Source organism: Bufo gargarizans, chromosome 3, assembly GCF_014858855.1.
Source record: "Bufo gargarizans isolate SCDJY-AF-19 chromosome 3, ASM1485885v1, whole genome shotgun sequence".
In the NCBI taxonomy this organism is placed as follows: Eukaryota; Metazoa; Chordata; class Amphibia; order Anura; family Bufonidae; genus Bufo; species Bufo gargarizans.
In genome coordinates this window covers 410,117,943-410,144,110 of record NC_058082.1, presented here as the reverse complement: position 1 = coordinate 410,144,110, position 26,168 = coordinate 410,117,943, and the positions used below count along the sequence as shown (strand labels likewise).

The 26,168-nt window shown below is 44.3% G+C and overlaps 1 protein-coding gene across 1 annotated transcript in view; it reads left to right on the top strand.

Moving 5' to 3' along the window:
- Window positions 1-21,576, top strand: part of LOC122933389 (complement receptor type 1-like) — a 107,390-nt gene extending 85,814 nt beyond the window's left edge. Inside the window, exons 12-13 of the mRNA XM_044288356.1 lie at window positions 7,906-7,984; window positions 20,047-21,576. Of these exons, the coding sequence (XP_044144291.1) occupies window positions 7,906-7,984; window positions 20,047-20,098 (131 nt within the window). The 3' untranslated portion in view covers window positions 20,099-21,576. The remainder of the gene's footprint in view (window positions 1-7,905; window positions 7,985-20,046) is intronic.
- The last annotated feature ends 4,592 nt before the right edge of the window (window positions 21,577-26,168 follow it).

The following is a 26,168-nucleotide window of genomic DNA, read 5'->3' as shown; positions in this document are numbered from 1 at the left end:
AATGTAAAGTCTGGACGGATCCGTCTGCGGCTACTTTGACACTTAGAATTTTTTTTACAATATAATGCAGACGGATCCGTTCTGAACGGATCCATCGTCTGCATTATATGAGTTGATCCTTCTCTGACGGATCCGCTCTGAACGCAACTGTGAAAGTAGCCTAAGTCACAAACCCACCTTTGCCAGGTGTTGTGTACCCAGGTCCCTGGGACACAGCCACTCTAACACAACGCTTGAATTTGAAAAACAGTTTGTCCTGCATATCCAAGAACTCAGGCGTCAGCAGACCATGTGAACACCCATATTCAGTTGTCTGAATAAATGCTGGTGTGTACACCTCAAATACACCATAAAACAACCCGATGCGTTTCTCTGGTCTTGCTAGTTCATCAGGGGCCTTGACACATTGGTGTTAGCAGAGGAGGGGGTCAACACAAGAGTAGCAAGATAGCACACAGAAACCAGTAACGATAAATGTCTTGGTATTAATGTGAGTTCACAACCGCCCAGTGTATTGGCGATGTACAAATATGCCAAAACTACATAGGGCGATTTCAAGCAAAGAGATTACTTATGTTAGGAGAGACAGTCAGTGGACATGTTCCCAAGATTGCAGGCCTAGCGATATGTTTCCCGCTGACCCAGCAGCTGGACTCCGCATATGGCAGCACCCTCCTTAGACTATAACAAACCCACCTAAATTGGGGTAAGTTGTACCCTGCTCATTTAAATTGCACTTGCACTTATTCACCTATGGGCATTTTATGTATTATTAAAAGATATCTTTTAAAGGTAACCCACTTTCTTCTTGGTTTATGTGATCAAGTGGAATGAGCTTTGATAGATCATGGCAGCTGTAAATAGTAGTTTGAATCTACAGAACTAGAGTAGATATGTTGGCAGCTTGACCCTTTCAGGAACCATGAAGTTCTAGGAAGAGCGAGTTGTATTAAGCCTCATTCACACGTCAGTGTTTTGGTCAGTGATTTCCATCAGTGGTTGAGAGCCAAAACCAGGATTGGAGGCTCCACAGATATAAGGTGTAATGAAAAGATCTGCCCCTGTTTTGTGACCAAAATACTGACTTGTGAATGAGGCGTTAATCCTTAGACCTAACACTTTTGTCTAGAAGCTACTCCAGTTTAAAGGAAGCCTGTCAAAAACATCCCAAGCCGGCAGCAGTTCCTGAGAGTAGCCAGCAGCTGTGTTTGTAATGATCATTTTCTTCCTGAAGGCAGATGAGGCAAAAGCTGTAAAAACGTTCTTTAATCCCCTGCCGACGCGCTTCTCTAGTCAGGCTTGGAGTCACGGAGGCAGCGGCCTCCTTGCTTCAAGTCACGGTAACCACGCCCCCTTCGCTGTGATAGACAGCGCTTATGCGCGACAGTTTGGCTGGCTTTGCTGAACTGCTGGCTGTCAGACATTAAGCCTGACTGGAGAAGCGCGCCGGGCAGGGGATTAAAGAACGTTTTTACAGCTTTTGCCTCATCTGCCTTCAGGAAGAAATTGATCGTTACAAACACGCTGCTGGCTACTCTCAGGTACTGCTACCAGCTTGAGATGTTTTTAGGAGGTGACAGGTTCCCTTTAACTACTCCACCCTCCTCCTGGAGTGAAGCTAACCACACCCACTTTCCCACCCACATTGCAAAACTGAAATGAGTGCTGTAAAAATGCATATAGACACACAAGTCGCAACATTTATGCTTACATTTTGTGCAATTGAGTGCAAAAAAGTTGGAAAAGCCCTATTTTTGCGACTTTATAATGCCAGAATTCTGGAGTGAAGGTATGATAAATCAGGGCCAAAGACTTCCAGAAAAGAAATCTAAAGCTGTTCTCTGAAAGCGGCTCAAAAGGTGGATCCGTGAGGCTGCTGAGTACCGCCAAAAGATCCCACGATAAAACCAGAGGTTTTACTGGAGGATTTCAAGTGCTTCTGAAGAATCTTCTAACTAATGTTTGATTGGAAAATGAACCACCATGTGTCTGTCGTGTCGCAGCATGCCACGTTGCGACACCATTGAAATACATTACATGAAGCACAATTTTCTTGTTGCTCTGTAGCCCTTACCTAAATTGGAACACATGAGGAAGGGAAGGATTCTGAAAGCTGTTTTTTGTGCACCAATCTGTCAAGATCTTCCAAATCTAGCTTTGGAAGTAGCAGAGGAACATATTTTCTTTCCGTGTCTGTAGCATTTTTTTTGCGGACCGTATCCGATACCATTCATTTCAATGGGTCCGCAAAAGAAATGTTACTCCATGTGCATTATGTTACCATATGTCCGTTCCACAAAATAATTCAGACTGTTCTTTAGGGGCCAGCTGTCCCATTCCACAAAATACGGATTGCACACGGACGTCATCCGTATTTTTTATTTTTTGCGGATCAGTGTTTTGCAGACCGCAAAATGCATACAGTCATATGTATGAGCCCTAAGGCTAAAGTTCACACAGCAAGATCAGTAGCAGATTACTCACTGCTAGAAATCTGCTGTCAAAACCGACTTGTTAATTTGATAGTTGATTTAGTGGAGTATTGCAAGCTTTCCAGAAGAGGATCTAGAAGAGGTGGATAGAAAAAAGCTTCTAAAACTTCTACCTTTTTTCTGCTTCCCCATTGACTTCAATAGAAAATCCACTAACAATCTGCTTCGAAGAAGTAACATGGAAAAAACGCCACTGTGTAATATTAGGTTTTTGATGGTGAATTTGGCAGATTAAAAATATGTTTTCCACAACTAAATCTGTAGCAGATTTTATGTTTGTTTGAATATACCTATTATAGGCTGCTAAAAGGTTAGAAATAACTTATTTGTTAGCCGCTTGTTTTTTAATCACATCCTGTCAGTTTCTAAACTCTAAACGGAAAAATGTGTGGATTGGGATGTCGTAGACCACCAAGGAGGAGAAGAATTGGAAGCTGTCAATAAGATGCTTTAACATATGTAGAAAAGCACACCCTTCTCGTCTCTGAACTTCCGCAGTACTCTAGGTATGAGGGGAAGAGGAGGGAACACATGTTTTCGCATGCATATGTCCGTTCCGCAAAATGATAATGACAAATGGGTCAACAAAAAATGTGGCTGCAACACTGATGGTATCCGCATTTTGCAGAAACGCAATTTGCAGACTGCAACATGCATACGGTCTTTTGCATGAGGTCCCAGAATGTAAAGCAATAGTACATTAACTGCTTTACTTCCTTCTGTCCTAGACAGGAGGAGCTGGACAATAACCCATTCTGTGCTGCCCGCAGGACAGGAGTGGAAAATATCCATTCCACGTGTGTAATCTCATTACTGTGCTTTCCAGATGATGATTTATTTTTTCTTCAAATGTTTGTTGGAATTATGCAGTTAAGGCTACTTTCACACTCGCGTTTGGTGCGGATCTGTCTTGTATCTGCACAGACGGATCCGCACCAATAATGCAAACGCTTGCATCTGTTCAGAACGGATCCGTTTGCATTATTCTTTATAAAAGATCTTTCAATTGCACCATATTGTGTCAGTGAAAACGGATTTGTCCCCATTGATTTAAATTGTAAGTCAGGACGGATCCGTTTGGCTCTGCATTGTCATGCGAACACCAAAACGCTGCAGGAAGAAAATAGTCATTAGAAACACACTGCTGGCGGTTTGGGTTGGTTTTTGACGCTGACAGATTCCCTTTTAAGTATACGTTCCAAGAGGGAATCGCAGATATGTAAGAGTAATCTCTATACACCAGATTATTTTTTCTGAAAGATTCCAGTTGAAAAAATGATGTATCTACAGCTAAGTGTACTGAATGTGGGTAATAGTGTTTTGTTAGCTTGTTAACCATCTGGCAGTATACTTAATATTTGATAGCATTGCATGGTGAGCAGGGCAATATGAAAAGGCTAGCACTATGAAACTTTAGAGTCTTCAGCAGATACACAATTGCAAATCAAGGCCTGAAACCTAATTTGAGCTGTGTTTTATTAATGCAAAATTCAGGAATACTGAATAATAATAATAATAGACATTTATTGCAGTAGTAGTTTCTGAAGTCCTTTAGGCGAGTGAGGCCAGTTTCACACAATTATGGTGTGTCTGGGAAACGCGCTCTGTGTGATGGCTGCATTTCCCAGACCAAACCCTGCTCCCGTGATCAAACTCACAGCATCATGCCGATTTTATGATTCTTTGAATTCCCAGAACCACATAAATATGTACATATAGAAGAGAATAGGGCCTATTACTGATCTCTGTGGTACCCCACTAGTAACTGTGACTTGATCAGAGTATGTACCATTAGTAACCACCGCATGGATTTCTATCACTTAGCCACTTACATACATTTTTCACTCAGTCCTAGCATTCTCATTTTATCTACTAACCTTTTTTGTGGCACAATATTGAATGCTTTGCAAAAATAGAGATAAGATATATCCCATCCAGCGACTGACACAAGTCCAGACTAGAACTTGCAGATGTAGCTGCCATTTTGCCACTTAATGCGTTAACGCAACAAAAACACATTACAGCTATACAACAAATGTCATTAAAGTGATCATCCTAGAGCAGCTGGTATTAAAATAGCACTGGCTACATCTGTACCTCATAAAAATTGGTCAGATTAGCTTGATAGGACTGATCCCTCGTACATCGATGCTTATACAGAGTTGAACCCTTATTTTTATTTAGATACTCCAGAATAGCACCTCTTAGAAAACCTCTAAAGAGGACCTTTCACCTGAAATTGAAAGTTAAACTAAAGATATAGCCTTACTTACATGCCCCCCAGTATTGCTTATTCAGTCATTAATTTTTCAATCCTGTTCCCCCGTTTGTATGCTAATGAGCCATTCGGCTCAACTGGGCAGGCCTTCAAAAGTTCTCCGGGGCATGTCATTCTTCTCCCTGGCACGAAGCGCATCCAATCTGCGCGCTCCGCTCTTACCCAGGAAGAAGACGATCCAGTTCTCGCGAGATAGGCGCCAGGCTCCAGATGGATAAAATCGCTCCAGATCTCGCGAGAACTGGTGCGTCTTCTCCCTGGCTAAGAGCGGAGCACGGCTGATTGGGATGCGCTTCATGCCAGGGAGAGGAATGACACGCCCGGGAGAACTTTTGAAGGCCTGCCCAGTTGAGCCGAATGGCTCATTAGCATACAAGGCGGCAAATATTACAGGGGGCAGCACGGACAAACGGGGGCACTGATTGAAAAATTAATGACTGAATACGCAATAGCGGGGGCATGTAAGTAAGGCTATATCTTTAGTTTAACTTTCATTTTCAGGTGAAAGGTCCTCTTTAAACAATTACCCATAATAGAGGTTAAACTTAACAGCCTAGAATTTCCAGGCTCCCTTTTTTACCCCCTCTTTGAATATAGGTACCCCCTATGCCATGTGCCAGTCCTGTTAAACAGACGCTGTCGTTATAAAATCCTTAAAGGGTTGTGCCACCATTAAATGTTGTTTTTAGTTTTTTTTTCCAATGGAATTCAGCATGAAGTTAGTTTTCTAATTTACTGTGTTACAAAAATGCACCAGTTGTGAGATTTATTTCTTTATACCACTAGAATAGTGCCACCTGGTGTTTAAACTATATAGTAACATGCACATCCACATACTGAAGTGGTCGCACATGCTCCGTTCCATCCTTTATCTGCCATCAGCTTTATATACTGTTAAAGGTGTGAAGGATTTATGGAGAGAGTAGCAGCAGATAGAACATGCCCCCTTAGCTGCCAGCTTGAAGAGAATCTAGCAGAGCAATGAACAGGAGGAGCTCTTAATCCACGTGAAGTACAGGGCAGTTTCTAGCTTTGTTAGGCTACTTTCACACTTGCGTTTAACTTTTCAAGTGTTGAGATCTGGCAGAGGATCTCAATATCGGAGAAAAACTCTTCTGCTTTGTCCCCATTCATTGTCAATGGGGACAAAACTGAACGGAATCTTCCAAAATGTATTCCGTTCCGTTTGGTTGCATTTCCAGCAAGCTGCAGCTTTCTGTATGGCATGGGATGCAGAGCAATACGCATGACACAATGCAAGTCGATGGTGCCAGATCAGTTTTCTCAGACACAATAGGAAACAGATCCAGCCCCTATTGACTTTCAATGGTATTCATGACTGATCCGTCATTGCTATTTTAAAGATAATCCAACCAGATCCGTTCATAATGAATGCAGATGGTTGTATTATCAGAAACGGAAGTGTTTTTGCTGATCCCTGCTGGATCAGGGAAAAACCCAAGTGTGAAAGTAGCCTTAGAAACAGATTGTCATGTTCTATATTATGTGTGATATTCCTTTTTACATCAGTCATGACATAACTTCTTTAAATATAAGAAATAAGGTTCAATCTATTGCCGTATATTACTTATTTCCATCAGGATATAGGGATGTATGCCATCTGTACCAGGTGATTTGTTTATTTTATCTTTTTAAGGAGGTGCTGCACTTTCCTCTGAATACATTCACTTATAGGTTGGCCACTATCTGGCTACTTGTGACCAATGTGTATGTATACCTATATGGCACTTACTAATATAGCCTTTCTTGACATTCTGTGCCGTTTGCTCTATTTCATAAGCTATTGTTGGGCAATTCTTCTGTGCTGTCTACATAGAGGTCTTGTCCATAATATGGCTGCTGATGGAGGGTCTCCGCCTCTTCTATTCAAACACACTGCATGTACTCTAAACTCCAAACAGCGCAGGTGCAGATTGCAAGGGAAGAGTATTTGAATAGAGGTGACATCACTTGAGGTGATTTGCCTGGTCACATGACCCTCTATTAGCAGCCATTTTATTGACCATTTCTGTGTGGGCAGCACAAAAGACTTGGCAAACAAGGGAGGAATACTGTATGATATACGAAATATAGAAAATGTTACAGAATTTCCACAAAGACTGTATTCATATGTAATCATTTTACAAACACACTGGTCAATAGTAACCAGAAAGCAGCCAACCCTTTTAAACTCACTTTCTCCTCCTCACCTTCTACAACTCCTCCCTTATCACCTTTTAAAGGGCCAACACATTCAGTTTTAACGTTTATACCTTTTTATATATCTGAAGAACATTTTTAGGGTTAATTTTACTCTGACATAGAACCTTTCTGTCTTCATCGTGCTGCCTTTTATCTGTATTTACTTAATTTACTTTTCCTTTATTTAGTCGGCTTCGCTAGCTTCTGGTTTTCCTTGTGGTGTTTATTGCCCCAGAACATTTTTTATACATCCATTATTGCCTGTTCCTAACCCTTTTGTTCTTTTAAGGCTACTTTCACACTAGCGTTCGATCGGATCCGTTCTGAACGGATCCGATCATATTAATGCAGACGGAGGCTCCATTCAGTACGGATCCGTCTGCATTAATAACTTAGAAAAAATTCTAAGTGTGAAAGTAGCCTGAGCGGATCCGTTCAGACTTTAAATGTAAAGTCCATGGGGGACGGATCCGCTTGAAGATTGAGCCATATGGTGACATCTTCAAGCGGATCCGTTCCCATTGACTTACATTGTAAGTCTGAACAGATCCGCTCGCCTCCGCACGGCCAGGCGGACAGCTGAACGCTGCAAGCAGCGTTCAGCTGTCCGCCTGTCCGTGCGGAGGCGAGCGGAGCGGAGGCTGAACGCCGCCAGACTGATGCAGTCTGAGCGGATCCGCTCCATTCAGACTGCATCAGGGCTGGACGGAGGCGTTCGGGTCCGCTCGTGAGCTCCTTCAAACGGAGCTCACGAACGGACCTATGAACGCTAGTGTGAAAGTAGCCTAAGATATTAACCTCACACAGCTACTGTGGGAACATTTGTTCAATGTCCAAGTGTAACTGTTTCTTCTTGACTAATGAGTATTGAGTACTTTTTAGTCAAGCACATAAACGTGCATTTGTATGTAACATGGCTGTATTTCTTTTAAGGAGGAGTTATCGCTGGAATTGTTGGAATTCTGGTTACAGCAGCAGTTATTTATATGTGCTGGTATAAGAAAAGAAAAGGGTGAGATTATAGTATGAAAATTGTTTTCTTAATATAGCTTCAACAGAGTAAAGTAAAATATATTTTTTTATAGTATCTCTACCAGGCAGTGGGACTAGTGCGGGGAAGTCGTGTTATGATTTCTAATTGCCGCAGTTTCAGCTGTACTGTATTTAGCTGCTGCATACGTAGACAAGGAAGCCCAAGGGAATTTTAAATGCCTCTGCTATCTTGCCCTTCTATAACAATATATTAGGCCCCTTTAACACCATGTGTAGCATCAAAGCCTTACTCCATGGGAAAAAAAGCTCCAGTGTTCCCCTGTTAAATGTATGCCTAATGAGCATTCTTTTAGCCCCGGGTAGCTCTCAATATGCATGGTGTTAATGACATGTTAATTTTATTCTGCGGTCAGTACTACATTTTTATAGCTTTAGTTATGCTGTGTTTCTCCATATAACTTATTTTCCTAATTTTTCCATCGAAAGGGCTTTTTCTGCAGGGCGAGCTAATGGTTTTATCACAACAGGTTTGGGGTACATACAATTTTTTAATCGCTTATTGGTTATTTTTGGGGGGAGGCAATGTTGGCAAAAATCTGGCCTTGTTTGTTTTTTACAGCATGATAAATAATGTGAGAAACTGGTGAATCCTGGTAGTTTAATGACTCTTTAACAAGAACCTGTCACCTCTCCTGACATGTCTGTTTTAGTAGCCATTTCCCATGCAATATCACTTCTAGACACATTTAGGCCTCATTCACACACACACACACACGTGGGTTTTCACGGACTGTTGTCCTTGAAAATCCATGTATATGTGAATGAGGCCTTATATAGCACTGACATACTTCTTAGTGTATTACAGACATTAGCTGCAAGACACCAGTGCTAACCACTGAGCCACTGTTCTGCATATTTTCTTGTAGATATGTTGTGCCATGACTCATTATTCCCTGCTGAAGTTTATGTATAAAGGTATAATTAGTTGGAAGTGATGTCCCTGCACAGTCCAACAATATACCTGCATACTGTACCTTTTTATTAACAAACTTTTCTCGTGCTTTTTTCCATTGGGGGACACAGACCATGGGTATAGCTTAGAGGTATTAGTAGGAGGGACACTATGCAAATGAAAGAGCTCCTCCTCCTCGGGCTATACCCCCAGACTCCACCAGGAGGAACTCAGTCTTTGCTTAGTGTCTGGTGAAGGAGGTTGACACTCTCTGATTCTACTCCTTTTTGTTATTTTTATTCTAGATGGGGACACAGGTCGGCATGGCGCCTTCCTGGTCCCCCGTGGAGTGCCCGCCGCCGTCTTTGGGACGTTGCCTGGCTGCCTCCATTTCCCCCCAAGAAGATAAGTGGATCCGGGCTCGACCTGTTAGCTCCGGCATCCCACCAGCTGCTGGGACGCCTGCTGCCTACCCTCCTCCAGAGCACTGTTCTCCTGGATTGGAGTCAGAAGTCTGAAGAGGCGCATCCCTGCTGGTCTGGACATCGAGGGAGCATGCTGAGCAGATAAGTGTTGCCCAATCCCTCCCCCTCCCTCTGTGTCTATTTGTCTGTGGCTACCTGGGTGAACTTGAAGAAGGATCCTGATGGGGCACTTTCTTCATTTTGGCACTGGAGTACTGGCATCTCTTCCCCCTTAAACTGTGGGCTTCAGCGCTTCTCTCGTCGGGCCTTGGCTGCTGCGCTCCCTCAGCGCCCGCCGGCAGGCCGCTCCTCCACGTGGTGTTTGTTTAAATCACGCGCGCGCTTATTTCCGCGCGCGTGCGCTTATTTTCGCGCGTGCGCTTATTTTCGCGCATATTTTCGCACGCGCGCATATTTTCGCGCGCGCGCTTATTTTCGCGCGCGCGCTTATTTTTCGCGCGCTTTTTTTTTTTTTTTCGCGCCATAATGACGCGTTCGGGGAGGCGGAGCCTCGACATGCCGCTCTGACTCTCCTTACACCGGAGACTCTGTTTGCTCATGGCCGTGCAGCTCCTCATCACTCTACTCCGTTTTGTGCCAGGCAAGCTGGTAGCTCAGTGGTACTGCTGCTGCTGCCCCATGTCCAGGCTTTCTGAGTTCAAAGCCCCTTTCAGCCTTCAAAAATTGTTTATATTATTCTAGATGGGGACACAGGTCGGCATGGCGCCTTCCTGGTCCCCCGTGGAATGCCCGCTGCCGTCCTTGGACGCTGCCTGGCTGCCTCCATTGCCCCCCAAAGAAGACAAGTGGATCCGGGCTCGAGCTGCAGCTCCGGTATCCCACCAGCTACTGGGTCTCCTGCTGCCACCCTCCACCAGAACACTGCACTCCTGGACAAGGAGTCAGAAGCCTGATGAGGTGCATCCCTGCTGGTCCTGGAGTCGAGGGAGAAGTTCTGCAGGAGAAGTTCTGCAGGAGCAGATAAGTATTACCTGCATCCCTGCCTTACCCCCCTCCTCCACCCCTCCTCCACGTCCCTGGGGGCCTGCGGTCCCCGCTTGGGCATCTGCCATGTCCAGCGCGGCCGCTAAATTGGTCTTAGTCGCCAAGGCAACCATGTCCTTTAATCCTGTGGCGCTAACGACTCCATCTCTCTCAGTGGTCCCCACAGTGGGTGTCTGACTACGAAGAGGCAGCGTGAGCGGCAGCATCACACCTCGGATGTCTCCGTCTCTCCACCCCCCTCACCTCGCCGGTGGCGCTTGCGGACTGCTCTTCCCCCTCCCTAGGGAGAGTAATCCGAAGGAGAATTATCCGGCTCGGACGAGCCAGGTCCTTTTTGGACTATAGGGCATTTTCAAATCCTGTGACGCCAACCACCTCTCTAAGTGGTTTTCCACAGAAGACGCCCGACTACTAACAGGGAGCGTGAGCAGCAGCATCCCTCCTCGGATGGCTCTGGCTCTCCCCCCCCCCCCCCCTCGTCTAGAGGCGCGTTCGGGCGACTCTCCCCTCCCTTAGGGAGCGCAAGTCTGAAGGAGAATTTCCGGCTCTGATTAGGTCATGGAGCGGGACCCCTCGCCTAAGCTCTCCACCAGGGTGGCTGACTTAGTGGTGACTGTCCGAGACACCTTTATTCTCCAAGGGGATTCTCCTCCTTCCACTGGTCAGGAGTTCCCCCTTTTTCCGTCCAGGCAGTCGGAGACTACCATGTTCCCGGTCCATGAGGGATTTTTCCGCGGTCATGTCCAGGGCCTGGGGTGGTCTTAATAAGGTTCTCGACCACCCAGCGCATGAATATACTTTCCTTTCCCTGCTGACGGCGAGGAGAGGTGTCTCCTCCCCCTAAGGTGGATCCTCCGGTGGCCGGATTAGCCAATTATGTGGTCCTTCCTGTCTTAGTCAGTTCCTCTTTCCAGGATGCTGTAGACAGACGCATAGACTCTCTTCCAGGTCCTTTTTTCGCTGGCAGCGCGTCCCTGTGACCTACCTTTCACTCAGCAGGGGTAGCCAGTGCTCTCTCGGTGTGGTTACAACACCACCACCAGGAACTGGCGGTACGAGATGCGGCTACTAACACACTGGAGTTGGTTCTCCAGATGTCTCAGGCTTCTAAGATTCTTTGCGAAGCTTCTAGGGACATTGTTTCCCTCTTTGCCCGCAGGTTGGCCATCTCTGTCACTCAGCGCGAAGAGATTTGATTGAAGGTGTGGGATGCTGACGCCTCCACCAAGCGTTCCCTTGCTAATCTCCCCTTTGGGGTTTCCAGACCTTATGGGGATCAGCTGGACGAGTTCATCTCTGCATGCCTTTTGCCGTTTCTCATCTGGTAGGCCGTCGCCTGCTTCCTCCGCCGGGGGTCTCAGGTCGCCCGCAAAGAGCCCTTCCTTTGCACCAGCCTTCCCGGCACTAGAGGGCCCAGTCAGCCCGCCCTGCTGCTCCTAGGCCTATCACATGTCCCGATTGCGGAATCCCACCATCGATTCCTGCGCTTCGCCATTATGGGTCGACACTGTCAGTTTGTCGCCCTTCCTTCGGGTTGGCGACCACCCCGCGGGTCCTTGCCACGGTCCTGGACCGCTCATGGCGCTTCTTCGTACCAGGGGCATTCCTTTGCTGCCCTATCGGGACGATATCCGGATAGAGGCCCCCCTCTCTACCGCAGACCACGGACAGCGTCCGGATCACTGTTCAGACCCTGGAACGGTTCGGCTGGCTGGTAACTTTCCCAAACTCCTGCCTCTTCCCGTCCCAGAGGCTCTCCTTCCGGAGGGTGATTTTGGACACCTCGGCTGCCTAAGTATTCTACCAGCCTTCAAGTCCTCCCAGGTCCAGGGGGCAGTGTCGCATCTGCTGCGCTCCCCGTGCCTCTCCATTCGGGAATACTTGCAGGTCCTGGGTCTTATGGTAGCCTCTTTCGAGGCCTTCCATATGCCCAGTTTCACACTCGCCTGGCGCAACAGGAGATCCTTTACCTTTCAGCGGGTTCGGGCAGCTCTCCCTTGGTGGCTGTTCCCAAAGAACCTGAGGTCGGGGAGTTCCTTTCTCGCATTCTCCTGGACGATCGCCGCCACCGATGCCAGCATCCTGGGTTGGGGGTGGCGTTTTCCAGTCTCGCACGGTTCAAGGAATTTGGTCGGCGGCAGAGTCTCGCCTTCCAATCAACTTTCTGGAACTGAGGGCGATTTTTTCCGCTCTCTCTCTCCTATTGGACCTCTCTCCTTGCGGGCCTCCCAGTGCGGGTTCAAACGGGCAATGCCGTGGCCTATATCAACCATCAGGGCGGGACCCGCAGCCGGATGGTGATGCAGGAGGTGAAGAGAATTCTGACGTGGGCGGAGACGCACGTTCCGGTGTTGTCAGCAGTTTGCATTCCAGGAGTGGGCAACTGGACAGCGGACTTTCTAAGCCACAACACGGTGGATCCAAGCGGGTGGTCTCTGCATCCAGAAGGGTTCGAGGAAATCTGCCACAGATGGGACCGTCCGGATGTGGACTTAATGGCGTCCGGGTTCAACAACAAGATCCCAGTGGTCCTGGCTCGCGCCCGAGATCCGGAGGCGTACGGATGGATGCGCAGGTGTCTCCGTGGCAGGACTTCAGCCTCCTCTGTTTTCCTCTCCTACCAAAGGGTCTACGCCAGTTCGAGGCGGAAGGGACTCCGACCGTTCTCATCACCCCAGAGTGGCCTCGCCGCGCGTGGTTTTTTCGGACGTGGCTCGGTTGCTGGCGGACACCCCATGGCCTCTTCCCGACGGACAGGACCTACTGTCTCAGGGCCCGTTCTTCCACCGGAATTTGCGGTCTCTTCGTTTACCGGCATGACTGTTGAAACCGCCATCCTGATAAAGATGGGGTTCTCGGATTCAGTGGTTAGGACCATGATCAGTCCGGGGAAGTCTTCTTCCTCCCGGATTTACTATCGTACCTGGATGGCCTTCCTATCCTTTTTTGAGGGTTCGGGGTTCCCTCCCCTTCGGTTTTCCATCTTGATGGTACTGTCTTTTCTTCAGTCTGGGCTTGTGCAGGGACTGTCGCTTAGTTCCCTGTAAGGTCAGGTTTCGGCGCGGGCCGTCAGAGGTCCCTTGCTCTTAAGGGTCCGGTGGTGACCTTTCTTCGGCGGTGGCGCATTCGGTTCCCCGTATGTTCCCCCTTTGTCTCCTTGGGATCTCAATTTGGTTCTGCGCGCTCTGCAGTCGGCCCCCTTCGAGCCTTTGAGGAGGGTCTCTCTGACTGTTCTCATCTGGACTTCCTTGTGACCATAGCTTCTGATACAGCTACATAGCGTAGTGATTAAAGTTCTGGGCTATTATGCAGTGGCTGTGAGTTCACGTCCCATCACGAGCTTTTAAGTCAGACTGGTGTCGGAGCTGGCCGCTCTTTCCTGTCAGGAGCCTTTCTGGTTTTCCACCAGGATTAAGTTGTGCTCCGTCCAGTCCCCTTCTTTTTGCCCAGGGTGGTCTCTCCCTTCCGCCTTGATGAGGATCTTGTCCTGCCTTCCTTTTGTCCTTCTCCGGCTAACCCCAAGGAATGCACTCTGCATTCCCTGGATGTTGTACGGGTCCTGGAGGTGTGTCTCGCGGCTACTGCTTCCGTCCGCCGTTCTTGGCGCTCTGGATCTGCTTGGCTATTTCCGCGGCTTGTCACGCTTGTGGTGGAGTTCCCCCGGCTAGAATTGCCGTTCTCTCCATTGGGGCGGAGGGGGCTTCCTGGGCAAGACGCAGTCGTGCCTCTGCGTCTCAGCTGTGTACGGCGGCCACCTGGTCGTCCTTGCATACCTTTGCAAATTTTTGTCAGTTGCATTCACTGGCTTCGGCTGATGCGGCTTTGGCCGCAGGGTTTTGCAGGCTGTGGTTCCTGTTTGACCGTTGGGGCGTTCCTCCTGGCGGTGCTGGTATTTTTTCCCACCCCATGGACTGCTTTTGGACGTCCCATGGTCTGTGTCCCCCAATGGAAAAAAGCACGAGAAAAGGAGATTTTTGTGAAACTCACCTGTAAAATCTTTTTCTCGTCTTTTCCATTGGGGGACACAGCTCCCACCCATTATTCCTGTTGCAGGAGGGGTCTTTAGTTCAGTTTTTCTGTTTCTGGTTGGACCTTATGGCTTGGTCCGATGGTTTCCATGATTTTTTCTTGCTCCTTCTCCTACTGCTTGTGCAACGCCTGAGTTCCTCCTGGTGGAGTCTGGGGGTATAGCCCGAGGAGGAGGAGCTCTTTCATTTGCATAGTGTCCCTCCTACTAATACCTCTAAGCTATACCCATGGTCTGTGTCCCCCAATGGAAAAGACGAGAAAAAGATTTTACAGGTGAGTTTCACAAAAATCTCCTTTTAGTAGGGATAATAGTGGAATGGCACAACATACAGATGTACCCCACATTATTTTGACACAAGCTGTGCAAGGGCGGTCATTTAAATGGGTTGTTCACCCCAAGGGCATTTCAGGCAGACCTCCTAATGTGGTCAGGTGAAGAGATTTGTTTTATTACTCTAAGGCCCCTTTCACACGGGCTAGTATTCCGCGATGTGTACGCATTGCACCCGCACTGAATCTGGACCCATTCATTTCTATGAGGCTGTGCAAATGAGCTGTGATTTTCACGCATCACTTGTGCGTTGCCTGAAAATCGCATCTATATTCTGTGTTTTTTCACGCAACACTGGCCCCATAGAAGTGAATGGGGCTGCGTGAAAATCGCAAGCATCCGCGGATGCGGTTCGATTTTCACGCGTGGTTGCTAGGTGACGATCGGGCTGGGGACCCAATCTGTATTATTTTCCCTTATAACATGGTTATAAGGGAAAATAATAGCATTCTTAATGCAGAATGCAAAGTAAAATAGTGATGGAGGGGTTAAAAAAATAAATAAAAGTTAACTCCGAGTCCACTTGATCGCGTAGTTGCGGATCTCTGTCGTCTTCTGTAATGTTGAGCTGCCGGCTAAGGACCTGTGGTGACGTCACATCACATGGTCCCTCACCATGGTGATGAACCATGTGATGAGCACAGTGACGTCACCACAGGTCTTTTGCCAGGTCCTGATAGAACAGAGACCGGCAGCTATGGAGCAGGTAAGTTACCTTTTCTTTTTCTTTTTTTTTTTTTTTTTTTACCCCTCCATCCCTATTACCATGTTATAAGGGAAAATAACAAAATATACACAACAAGTGATGAAGTCCGGGTTTGGGTCTGGGTACCAAACATGGCGATTTTTCTCACGCGCGTGCAAAACGCATTAAAACACTTTGCACTCGCGCGGGAAAATCGCGCATGTTACAGCAATGCACCCGCATCTTATCACACGCCACACTCGTGTGAAAGAGGCCTAATATATTTTTGTGGCGTCAATGCATTAAGCCTGTCAAAATAATGATTGCTGCATCTGTAGATTTATAGCCATTCATGTTCTCCTGAATTGTCATTTCATGTGAAATGCAGTTTTACTAAAACAGAAAGGTCCTCATTTTTTACTTATGCCCTGTATCCTGCCTTACCTATTGTGAGAGTCATTCTTAACTGCTCTCCACTGCTCCGGTCGTGTGTGCTGGCTTATGCTCGCCCAGCTTCCAGTCCCTGGCTTGTTTTCTTCCAGCTGGATATGGAACTGGTCATCTTCACTGTTGAAGCCATTCATTTGCTTCAAGCTACATGGCATGAGTTAAAGGTGTTTTCAGATAATGCATCAATTTTAAGTGGTCATTGTACTTTCAACAAACTTTGCATAAATCATTTTTTGTAATGTAGTGGAAGATGCTTCTTCCTCTCCCCTCCTACGTAAGTTCTCTGCTAAGCCTGTCTTTAGAGACCAGATGGACTGTCAACTGACAGAAGGATCAGATTACATGCTGCCCATAGAAGTTTATGGAGAGGTAGAGTGAGCTTAAAAGCATTTTTTTCTGATAATATATATTACAAAGTTTCTCATTCACACAAACTATTGATTTCTGCAAAGTTTAACAGTACAGTGAGCATTTAACTCTTTTGCTACTAAACATGGCACTTGCTCGCACAGGCATAATTTCTAGTGACCCTAGAAATTATGATCATTAAATCCTTGTAGATGCTGTGATCATGTGTGATCACTGCGACCAATGAGGATGTCTGTATTTGAATTCAATACGCTGGGTCTTTCTGAAGAAACCCAGGGTATTGGAGCTCAATTCTTATTTTGGCCAGCATGTGGCAGGCCAACATAAGAAATCAGCAATTCACTTATTACCATGCTCCTGTATGGAGTGTGGTAATATTGAATAATAAAAAAAAGTCAGTCTCCTAACCTCAAACATGATCTACAAAACCATAAAAAGTTTGAAATTTTAAAAAGATATACAGGTGAAACTCGAAAAATTAGAATATTGTGCAAAGTTCATTTATTTCAATAATGCAACTTAAAAGATGAAACTAACATAGGTGATAGACTCATTACATGCATAGCGAGATATTTCAAGCCTTTATTTGTTATAATTTGGATGATTATGGCTTACAGCTTATGAAACCCCAAAGTCACAATTTTGAGCTACCCTTTGCTCAGGGGATATGGATTATCTGACTAGAGTGTGACATTTTGAGCCTAGAATATTGAACCTTTTCTTAAAATTCTAATTTTAAGCTGCATTAATGCAATTGCTTTTAATTTGTATTACTGAAATAAATGGACTTTTGCACGATATTCAAATTTTTCAAGTTTCACCTGTATATATAAAAATGTAAATCGCTTTTCCAAAGAATAAAAATATCAATACATAATAACAAAAAATATGAACTTTGTGGGTATAACTATGTCCAAAAACGCCTGTACTATTAAAATCAAAAAAAAATAATTTCCAATACGGTGAATGGCGTAACGGAAAACATGGTCAAAAAGACCAATTCGCTATTTTTTCATCACTTCTCTTACCCCAAACATTTTTTATAAAATGTGATCACACACACGCCAAAAAGTTGCACATATTCCAAAAAGGTATCAATAACAAATGCAGATCGTCCTGCAAAAAAAGAGTCCTCACACTGCTCAGTACATACTATAAAAAAGTTATGGGAGTCAGAAGATAGTGATGTGAAAAAAAAAATATTTTTTTTCAAAGTTTTTAATTTATTTTTACATAATTATAAAAATAATTTTGCCGCAAAGGGAACACAGTAGGAACAAAACGCGTAAAATGCTGGAGGAATAAAAAAAAAATATATATATATATATATTTTTTTTTTCTTCCCAATTCCACCCCATTTAAAATTTATTTTCCCGCTACATTGTATACCATATTAAATGGTGGCATTAGAAATTACAACTTGTACCGCAAAATACAAGCCCTCATGAGAAGTTATGGCACAAGGTAGATGGGGAAGAAAAATGAATGTGCAAAAATGAAAAAACCTCCAGTATCCAAGGGCTTACAGGAGTTGCCGCAGTTATTTTAAAAAGCCAGCAAAGTTATTAGAATAATTTTAAAAAAAATATACTAACACTCTAAACCCCCTGTTCTAGCACTGATATCACTGCAGTAGAAGAAAAGATTCTAGCACTGCCACTCTTACCTTTTCTTCTACTGCAGTGATATCATGCTTATCGACCACAAATGACCACTGCAGCCAGTCACTGGCCTTAGCAGGACATTATATGGCACCAAACCGCTGAGGTCACTGATTGCAGGCAGCAGTCACGCACAGTATACAAGCATGTATGTCACTGCTGCTGTTGTGAAAACAGCCTGGCGGGGAGGACAGAGCACTGCCACTGGAATGGAGGTGGTTCTGGTCAGTAAGTATAAGGTTTTATTATTCTAATACCTTCCCAGTCTTAAAAACAATATCCCGGACAACATCTTTCAGGCCAAAATGAGTTTTTAACTTCTGTAATAGACCCAGAAATCATTATGACTGCAGTTAGTCATTTGCAGTATACATTTTTCACATATGTTTGCTGCATGTGTCATGAAAGCTCCCGATGCGTTTGTCATATGAATTCTGTTTTTTACAATGGAAGCCATGTCATCTGGTGGAGGTAAAGGTCAGCGATCCTCCCTGTGTATACATCCAACTGACACTGCAAAATACATTTTCAAAACTCCCCTAATGGGCACAACCTAGTCAGTAATTCAGTTAGGGGCCTGAGAGGGAAAGGGGGCAAACCATCTATGAAGTCAGAAGCTGCTATGGAAAATCTGGGTGTGGATGAATTAGGAGTTGATGGATTATAGAAGTCATCTCCTGATATGTCTGTTTTACTTATGTTTCCCATATTATAACAATTCTGGCGAACCTTTGCTTATGACATAGCATTATGCCATCCCTTACCTTTACCACTTTGACAAGGGCAGCGGTAACACCCAGTTATCATACACTTCCAGAGGTGTGACCCAACACAGAGTTGTAAGTAGATACTCAAGATCTGGGGAATGCAGATTCTTACTACAACAGACATGTTAGGAGAGCCAACAGATTTTCTTTTATTACATTTAATTTATTACATTTGTAATAATTTGGCACTATGTCATTATATTAACATGCACCATATACTGTTGTCTTTTTCGTTCTTATGTGGACACTTGTGCAGTGATGGTTATGTAGGTCCAACCCGAAACAACGTTGACGGTGGCACATCAAGTAGCCATCAGACACCTATAGAGCAGTGTGATATGAAGGAGATATAAGCACAGGTAGATCTGTCTCTGGACAAGCTTTCAACGCTTCCTGTGCTCCATGAGTCATTAACTGTAGTCCTGCATGTTGCATACTAACATCGTCATGACATTGACTTTGTTTGTAAGATACCGTTTCTGGCTTTGCAGATCAGGAATTAAGAAGAAGAATGTTTCTCCAGAACTCCTTGTTGCCGCTTTTTTTTTTTTTTTTGTTACATATTTAACCCTTAACTGCCAGTTTTGTATCTGCCCTAGCTATAACTCGTGCCATCCTGAAGGCCATCTTTCATCTCTGTCATTAACATTTTAACAATATAGGACTCGTTTATCCAAAGTAATGCCTCAGAATTGTGCCATAAAGTGCATTACAATAGTGGCATTCTTGAGACACTGTCAATAAATGTGCACCTAATGTCATTTTTTGCTGATAATTTTATGCTTTGAAAGAACTTAGTTAAGTGCTGATTTAAAGGGGCTGTGTTAAGATTTTTCAAAATTGTATTGCATCCCTTTTAAATAAATTATCATCAGTTTGTTTCGTACTTAACATTACAAACTAGCATTGTAAGTGTTATCTGTGTTAATGTAGAGGGAATCTGTCACCACATACCTGCAACTAAAACTGTCTGCTTCTGCACGTCATCAGATTCGAATGCTCTTAGTCCCTTCTCGATGTTTCAAGAATTAGAATCTGACAAGCACATATTTACAGAGGCAGATGGTTTTAGTTACAACAGATTCCTCTTAAGGTACCGGTATTTCATTGCATGCTTTAAAGTTGCATTCTTTTATGTTTATTGCTTTAAATGTTTTACAGCAAATTTTCTTAACAATTTTTCTGGGCGTTTGTCTGTCCATCGTATGCACCTTCCTCTATCAGTCTTTTCTTCATGTTACCTTTATTCTTCCATTCCTTAGGGCTGGAAACCTTGACCATTTGTTGGCGCATCTGATCTCAAGTTTCCCTAGTTATAAATTAACATAATTTCACATTTCTAATGTGTTTGTCTCTCTTCTCTTTTAGGAAACGCGCTAATAATCTTCATTATGTCAGTTATGGCATTTGCGATGAATAATGGCTTCTAAGAATTTGGTATCTACACGTGTGGCTTAGCTTTAGAACTAGTCCTTCATGCTTGAAGAAAATGCTGCCATGGAGGCTCCTTCAGACTTTTTTTAAATATGCCTTTTGAATTGAATAGTTTAACCCAACCTCCTTGCCTTAAATGCACATGAAAGTCTGATATCCTTCTTCACTGTGGTAGGAAAGATAGATCAATGCCCATGGTTGCTTTTCCTGACTAAAGACTTGAGTTTTATGATTGCACACTTTGCACGTGGAAAGGGGGGGAATATGAAGACTGTGAATCAACTTTTTGTTTCTATCACTTGGATCATCAGTGCAGGATATTTAAGATATAAAGATAAGATATTTTTTTATAGGAATTAAAAGTATTTTTTATTGTTTATTCTAAAGGGATTTTATACTTTAGTGTCTCTTAAATGGTAATTTCAACAAACTTTGCATGAATCAGTACAGGTAAATTTCACTTCCTGCCATAAAGGAACAGGAAGGGAAATGGATATTGAGTTTCAAAGGTTTAAAGTACTTTTAGGTTTAAAGTACTTTTATCCCAGAAAGTTCCAACAAGATGCTATCTTTTTTAGCAGTGATGAGAGAATTGATTTGCCTGCGCTGCTCAAATAGGCTGATTTTTGAACAAATTCAATTTGTATGAATCGCTTTCACTAGTTGGTCAAATATATTGTGTTTCAGTAAGAAAAAGTTCCAGGTCATAATTTGATTGCACTGTTCAGAAAACTTATCCTACAGGCCATGATTATCCATGTATCTCATCATCACGGGGTATTGGGATGAATTAGCAATATTTAATGCTTCACTTAAAGCAGCTCTGTCACATGGATCAACCCTATACAACCAGGTATATAGCCTGGAAGGGTTGCTGACACTGATTAAAATGATACATAAACATGGGTAGTAGCGTTGTGGAGAAGTTTAAACTTTAATCAATATGCTAATGAGCTATTGGAGCACCAAGAGGCGGGCTTATGCGGTTTGAGCACTGCTCTAGCACTGTCACTGGTGCTCCATACAGACGCCCCCTCCCTTTAGATTGACAGCCTGCGCACTAGCTCACTAGAACGGCACTTGAGCACAACATCTTTGGCTTTATCGGCATGAAGCAAAGATGCATACTGCCCACGTGCTGTTCATGTCGCTGAACTCAGAAGTGGCGGCTCTATTGGCTTGAAGCCTAGACAGGCAGGGATCTGACCTCTGGTCTAGTGCTGTCAATCTAAAGGGAGGGGGGCATGATATGCCTGGTTGTATAGGGTTGATACCAGTGACAGAGCCCCTTTAAGAGTCTTTTTGTAGTAAAGATTAGGACCATCTAGTGACTAGTTTGCAAATAGATTTTAAAGTGAACCTGTCACCGGGATTTGATGTATAGAGCTGAGGACATGGGTTGCTAGATCGCCGCTAGCACATCCGCAATACCCAGTACCCATAGCTTTGTGTGTTTTTTATTGTGTAAAAAAAATTATTTGCTCCATATGCAAATTAACCCGCGATGTGTATTGTGCGTGAGACGAGTCCAGCGTGAAGGAGCCCAGTACCGCCCCGCATCCTCAGAATCTCCTCCTTGCTCCCCGACGTCAGAAAGCCAGCGCGTGGTAATCTTGCGATGCACGAGTTAGCGCATGCGCAGTTCCTTCCCTGAGGCTGATGCCAGCACAGGAAAGGAACACTATGACGACACTGCACATGCGCTAGCTCCCGCATCGCAAGATTACGGCGCTTTGTCTTACTGACGTCGGGGAGCAAGGAGGAGAGTCTGAGGATGTGGGGCGGTGCTGGGCTCCTTCACACTGGACTTGTCTCACATACAGGACTCATCTCAGGTTAATTTGCATATGGATCAAATCATTTTTTTTTACACAATAAAAGCACACAGAGCTATGGGGACTGGGTATTGCGGATGTGCCAGCTCTATACATCAAATCCCGGTGACAAGTTACCTTTAAATTCAAATTTGTGTTTTATTAAAGGTGTTTATATAGCTTTTTTTCCTCTAGGTTTTTTCAGAGTTCAAATTCCTTTCTGTGGTAATGAAAGTTTCTTAGTTATTAGGAGATCAATATTGAAGTGTACATAATGTTAATACCACATGTGAATACATATTTAATGTGTTTGGTATATGTATATTTGTTTGTGCTTGTATAATATATACATGCATCTTACTAGATGAAGGGTAGACCTCTTCCTCACCTTCCAGCCTGTAGTTCTCGTGTTCTCCTATGCCTTCCGTTTAGGGTGTCTGTACATGTTTAAAAGCCTCATCGGGCTCCAATAAATATATGTATCATAAAACAGTAAAAAGGAGAGAGGGAGATGAGGTGCAGCCATATCTCACCCTCTGTGTCTGTGTGCTGTGAGAGGGGCGCAGAAGGTTTGCCTCAACCTGTGTGAGATTCCATGCTAAACGATTGGAGCTGAGACATCGGATTGATCAGTGCGCACAGCATTTATCTCCATTTTCACACCAGAAACACTCCACCCACATAAACAGAAATCCTGTGTTCAGCGTATGCCCACGCGATGCATGCCCGGTTTGCAGGCGGGATAATTCCCCAAACTTTTGCAGTAGCAGCAAAAACAATGATATATTAAGAAATATCCACACGCTTTGAAAAATGAGCAGCATAAATTGACCTGCAGTGTGGATTGTAAACCCACAGTATGTCCATTTACACTGTGGATATCCACCAGGGTTTTAATCCTTCGCAAGAGAGTGAAATTTGCAGTGGAAAACCCGCCCCGTGTGTTAAAAGATGCAGCAAGAAGAAGGAAAGAGTGTTAAAACCCAGCTGACTCTCTAGCCAACTGGTTGCATAGACACTTAACTGTGGTCCACCTGATTAAAACGCTGTTTCTTTTGTTGATCCAATGCTCTGTTACTGAGTTATGTATACTTTTTCTTAACATGCAAATTAGACCTTTGGTGCAACGAGGACATCACCTTTGCTCTTGATGCAGCCAAGCTCTATTCTTTTCTGTGGCCTGTCCCTTCTTGGCTGCATTGTCACTTGCCTGGTCCTGAAAATCAAAGCAGCGAGGGAGGGGCTGGCCAGAGAAAGGAAAGAAACTTTGGTGCCTCAAGAGTAATGGTGATGCCCCCATTGCAGCAAAGGCGTAATTTGCACTTTATGAAAAATGGTCATAACTCGGCAACGGAGTCTCAGATCAACAGAAAAATTGCATTTTAGGGCTCATTCAGACGGCCATTTTCTATCCGCAAAAATGCGGATCCGTTTTTCTGCGGATTAATGCTGACCCATTCACTTCTATGGGGCCCTTTTCTATTCCACGGTTCCGCAAAACAAATGAAACATGTCCTATACTTGTCTGTGAAAATCAGGACATGGCCCCATTGAAGTCTATGGGTCCTCAAGAATACTGAATGCTATCAATTTTTTTGAGGATCCGCAAAAAACGGATAGCATTCAGTATTTTTGCAGACCGCATACGGCCGTCTGAATGAGGCCTGTGTGTCTATGCAAACAGTTTGACAGGAAGGTTGCTGATGACAGATTTAATTTAAGCAGTGAATTTACTATTAAACATGGGTTTTACTATCTAGTCTTATGAGTGTAAATGCATTTACCATAATTAACCAAGATGTACATAATACAGGAAATATCTGTTATAAATGTGTAAGTGAATGTAGACACTTTACATTTTGCACAGCTAAAGATAACTGATTCTTGTGCCAATGTAAATAAATTCTGTTTTTTCTCTCTAATGCCTCCTTTAAATTTATATATAATAGGGCTACAATTTTACTAAAGTTAATTTAAATTTATTTATGGATTTGGCAATAATTTTTTTATCTGGCACGACTTGTGTGGTCAAAGTTTCTTTTTCTTATGAAATGGGCTACAAATGTATACGTTTTAAGTCATGTCATACGTTTTATATTGGATTTCACCAGGGAGACTTTGCATGAAGTTTGTATGTACTTGCCATGGTGCTGCCATACTAGGCCCCAAGGCGAGACGCAATGTCTCATTTTGATACAAAAGAGAGAACTATCAGTCTGTTATTTATACTGTTTCTCCAGACAGGGAGTAGTGTATAAAACTTTTTATACAATTTATTTTTTATTCTAATGACCTATCCTCTGGATATGTCATTAGTAGCTGATCAGTGAAGGTCTAACACCCAGGACCCCTGCTGTTCACCTGTTTGAGAAGGCAATGCGCCCCTGCCTTCTTGCAGCTTACCAAGCACAGCTCCGTACATTGTATAGCGGCTGTGCTTGGTAGCACAGCTTTGCCTCTTTCACTTCTATGGGCCTGAGCTGATCCTAGGCCACGTGACCAATGAATGTGTCGTCACTGGCCTAGGAAAAGCTGAGAGAAAGCCATCGGTCTCACTGGAGCGTCCTTGTCTTCTCAATTAATCGGCGGGGGTCCCGAACCCCCACTGATTAGATACTGATTACCTACCCAAAGGATAGGTCATCAGTATAAAAATCACAGAAAACCCTTTTAACTTTATTTTTTTATTTTTATTAAAAACATATGGCCACTGCCTCTCTAATGTCCTAACCTATGAACCATGCAATCTCAGACTCCCTGATGAGCCAGTGTCTTATTACTGGCGAAACACATAGGAGCAGGTTATGCTAATCTCACACTAGTGTTATAAAAACTCCAGCAGGCTGTTCTGACAAGGAGCAGCCTGCTGGAGGTGTCTGAATCTGGCAGTGCCAGATGCTACCCGATACCCACCAGCCCCATTCACTATGATGAGAATCCGCAAAGATTCAGCCACAACGGGGCAAACATGCTGAGAATTGGCCAGATGAAAACCGTGGCGCGATGCCTATTATCGTTAATGGAGCCGGACATTGACGCTGTAGCTTCTGGCAATTCTGGAATGCAGACAGATCAAGTAGGCTGTTCCGGCAGCCTTAGCGTGTCATGTTTGAGTTAGGAGAGGGATTAGGTATGAGTACCGGTTGGGATCATCCTTTTCAGGACGTTGCTTCTCTTATGTCGGCGATAGAGCATAGTATTCATCACTTGGACATCCATGCAAAATAGACCACGGCAATACTCAGACCGCCCCATACCAGTTACCAGCTGCACCTATTTCAGACGCAGTTTGCTCTTCATGTGCCATCCGTATTTCATCAACACTGCTAGGCTGAAAAATTAATTTACAGATCATATGCTAGAAGTTAGGAAAACCACAGACCAAACACTGATGGCATCCATGGTTTTCACAGACCCACAGGTTATAATGTGCATGAGGGATATCTAATCATAGGCCATGCTTCCGTAGTGTCACCGGTAACCCACGGTCCATAGAAAACCACTGATGTGTGAATAACCACCTTAAAATCAATGGATACATGTGCTGTCCATAGAGTACCACGAATAGCACATGTCCATTAATCACTGTCATGGGAAAGAGGTCTTAGGCCCTTTTCACACGGGTGAGAATTCCGTGCGGGTGCAATGCGTGAGGTGAACGTATTGCACCCGCACTGAATCTGGACCCATTCACTCCAATGGGGCTGTGCACATGAGCGGTGATTTTCACGCATCACTTGTGCGTTGCGTGAAAATCACAGCATGTTCTATATTCTGCGTTTTTTTTCGTGCAACGCAGGCCCCATAGAAATTTATTAATATGCGTGAAAATCACAAGCAAGTGCGGATGCGGTGTGATTTTCATGCATTGTTGCTAGGAGGTCATAGGGAGAAAAGCAACCCTGGACCCCATTAAAGTGTGTTCCCTGTAATATTTTCCCTTATAACATGGTTATAAGTGAAAATAATAGCATTCTGAATACAGAAGGCTTAGTAAAATGTAGACTGAGGTGTGAAAAAAAATAATAATTTAACTTACCTGTTCCAATTGATCGCGCAGCCTGCATCCTCTTCTTGCTTCTTCTTTCAGGACCTGCAAAAGGACCTTTGGTGATGTAATCGCGCTCACCACGCGGTGAGTGCGGTCATGTCAGCGCAGGTCCTGCTGAATGAAGGTAGAAGATTCTATTTGATTACGTCACCAAAGGTCCTTTTGCAGGTCCCGAATAGAGAAGCAAGGGG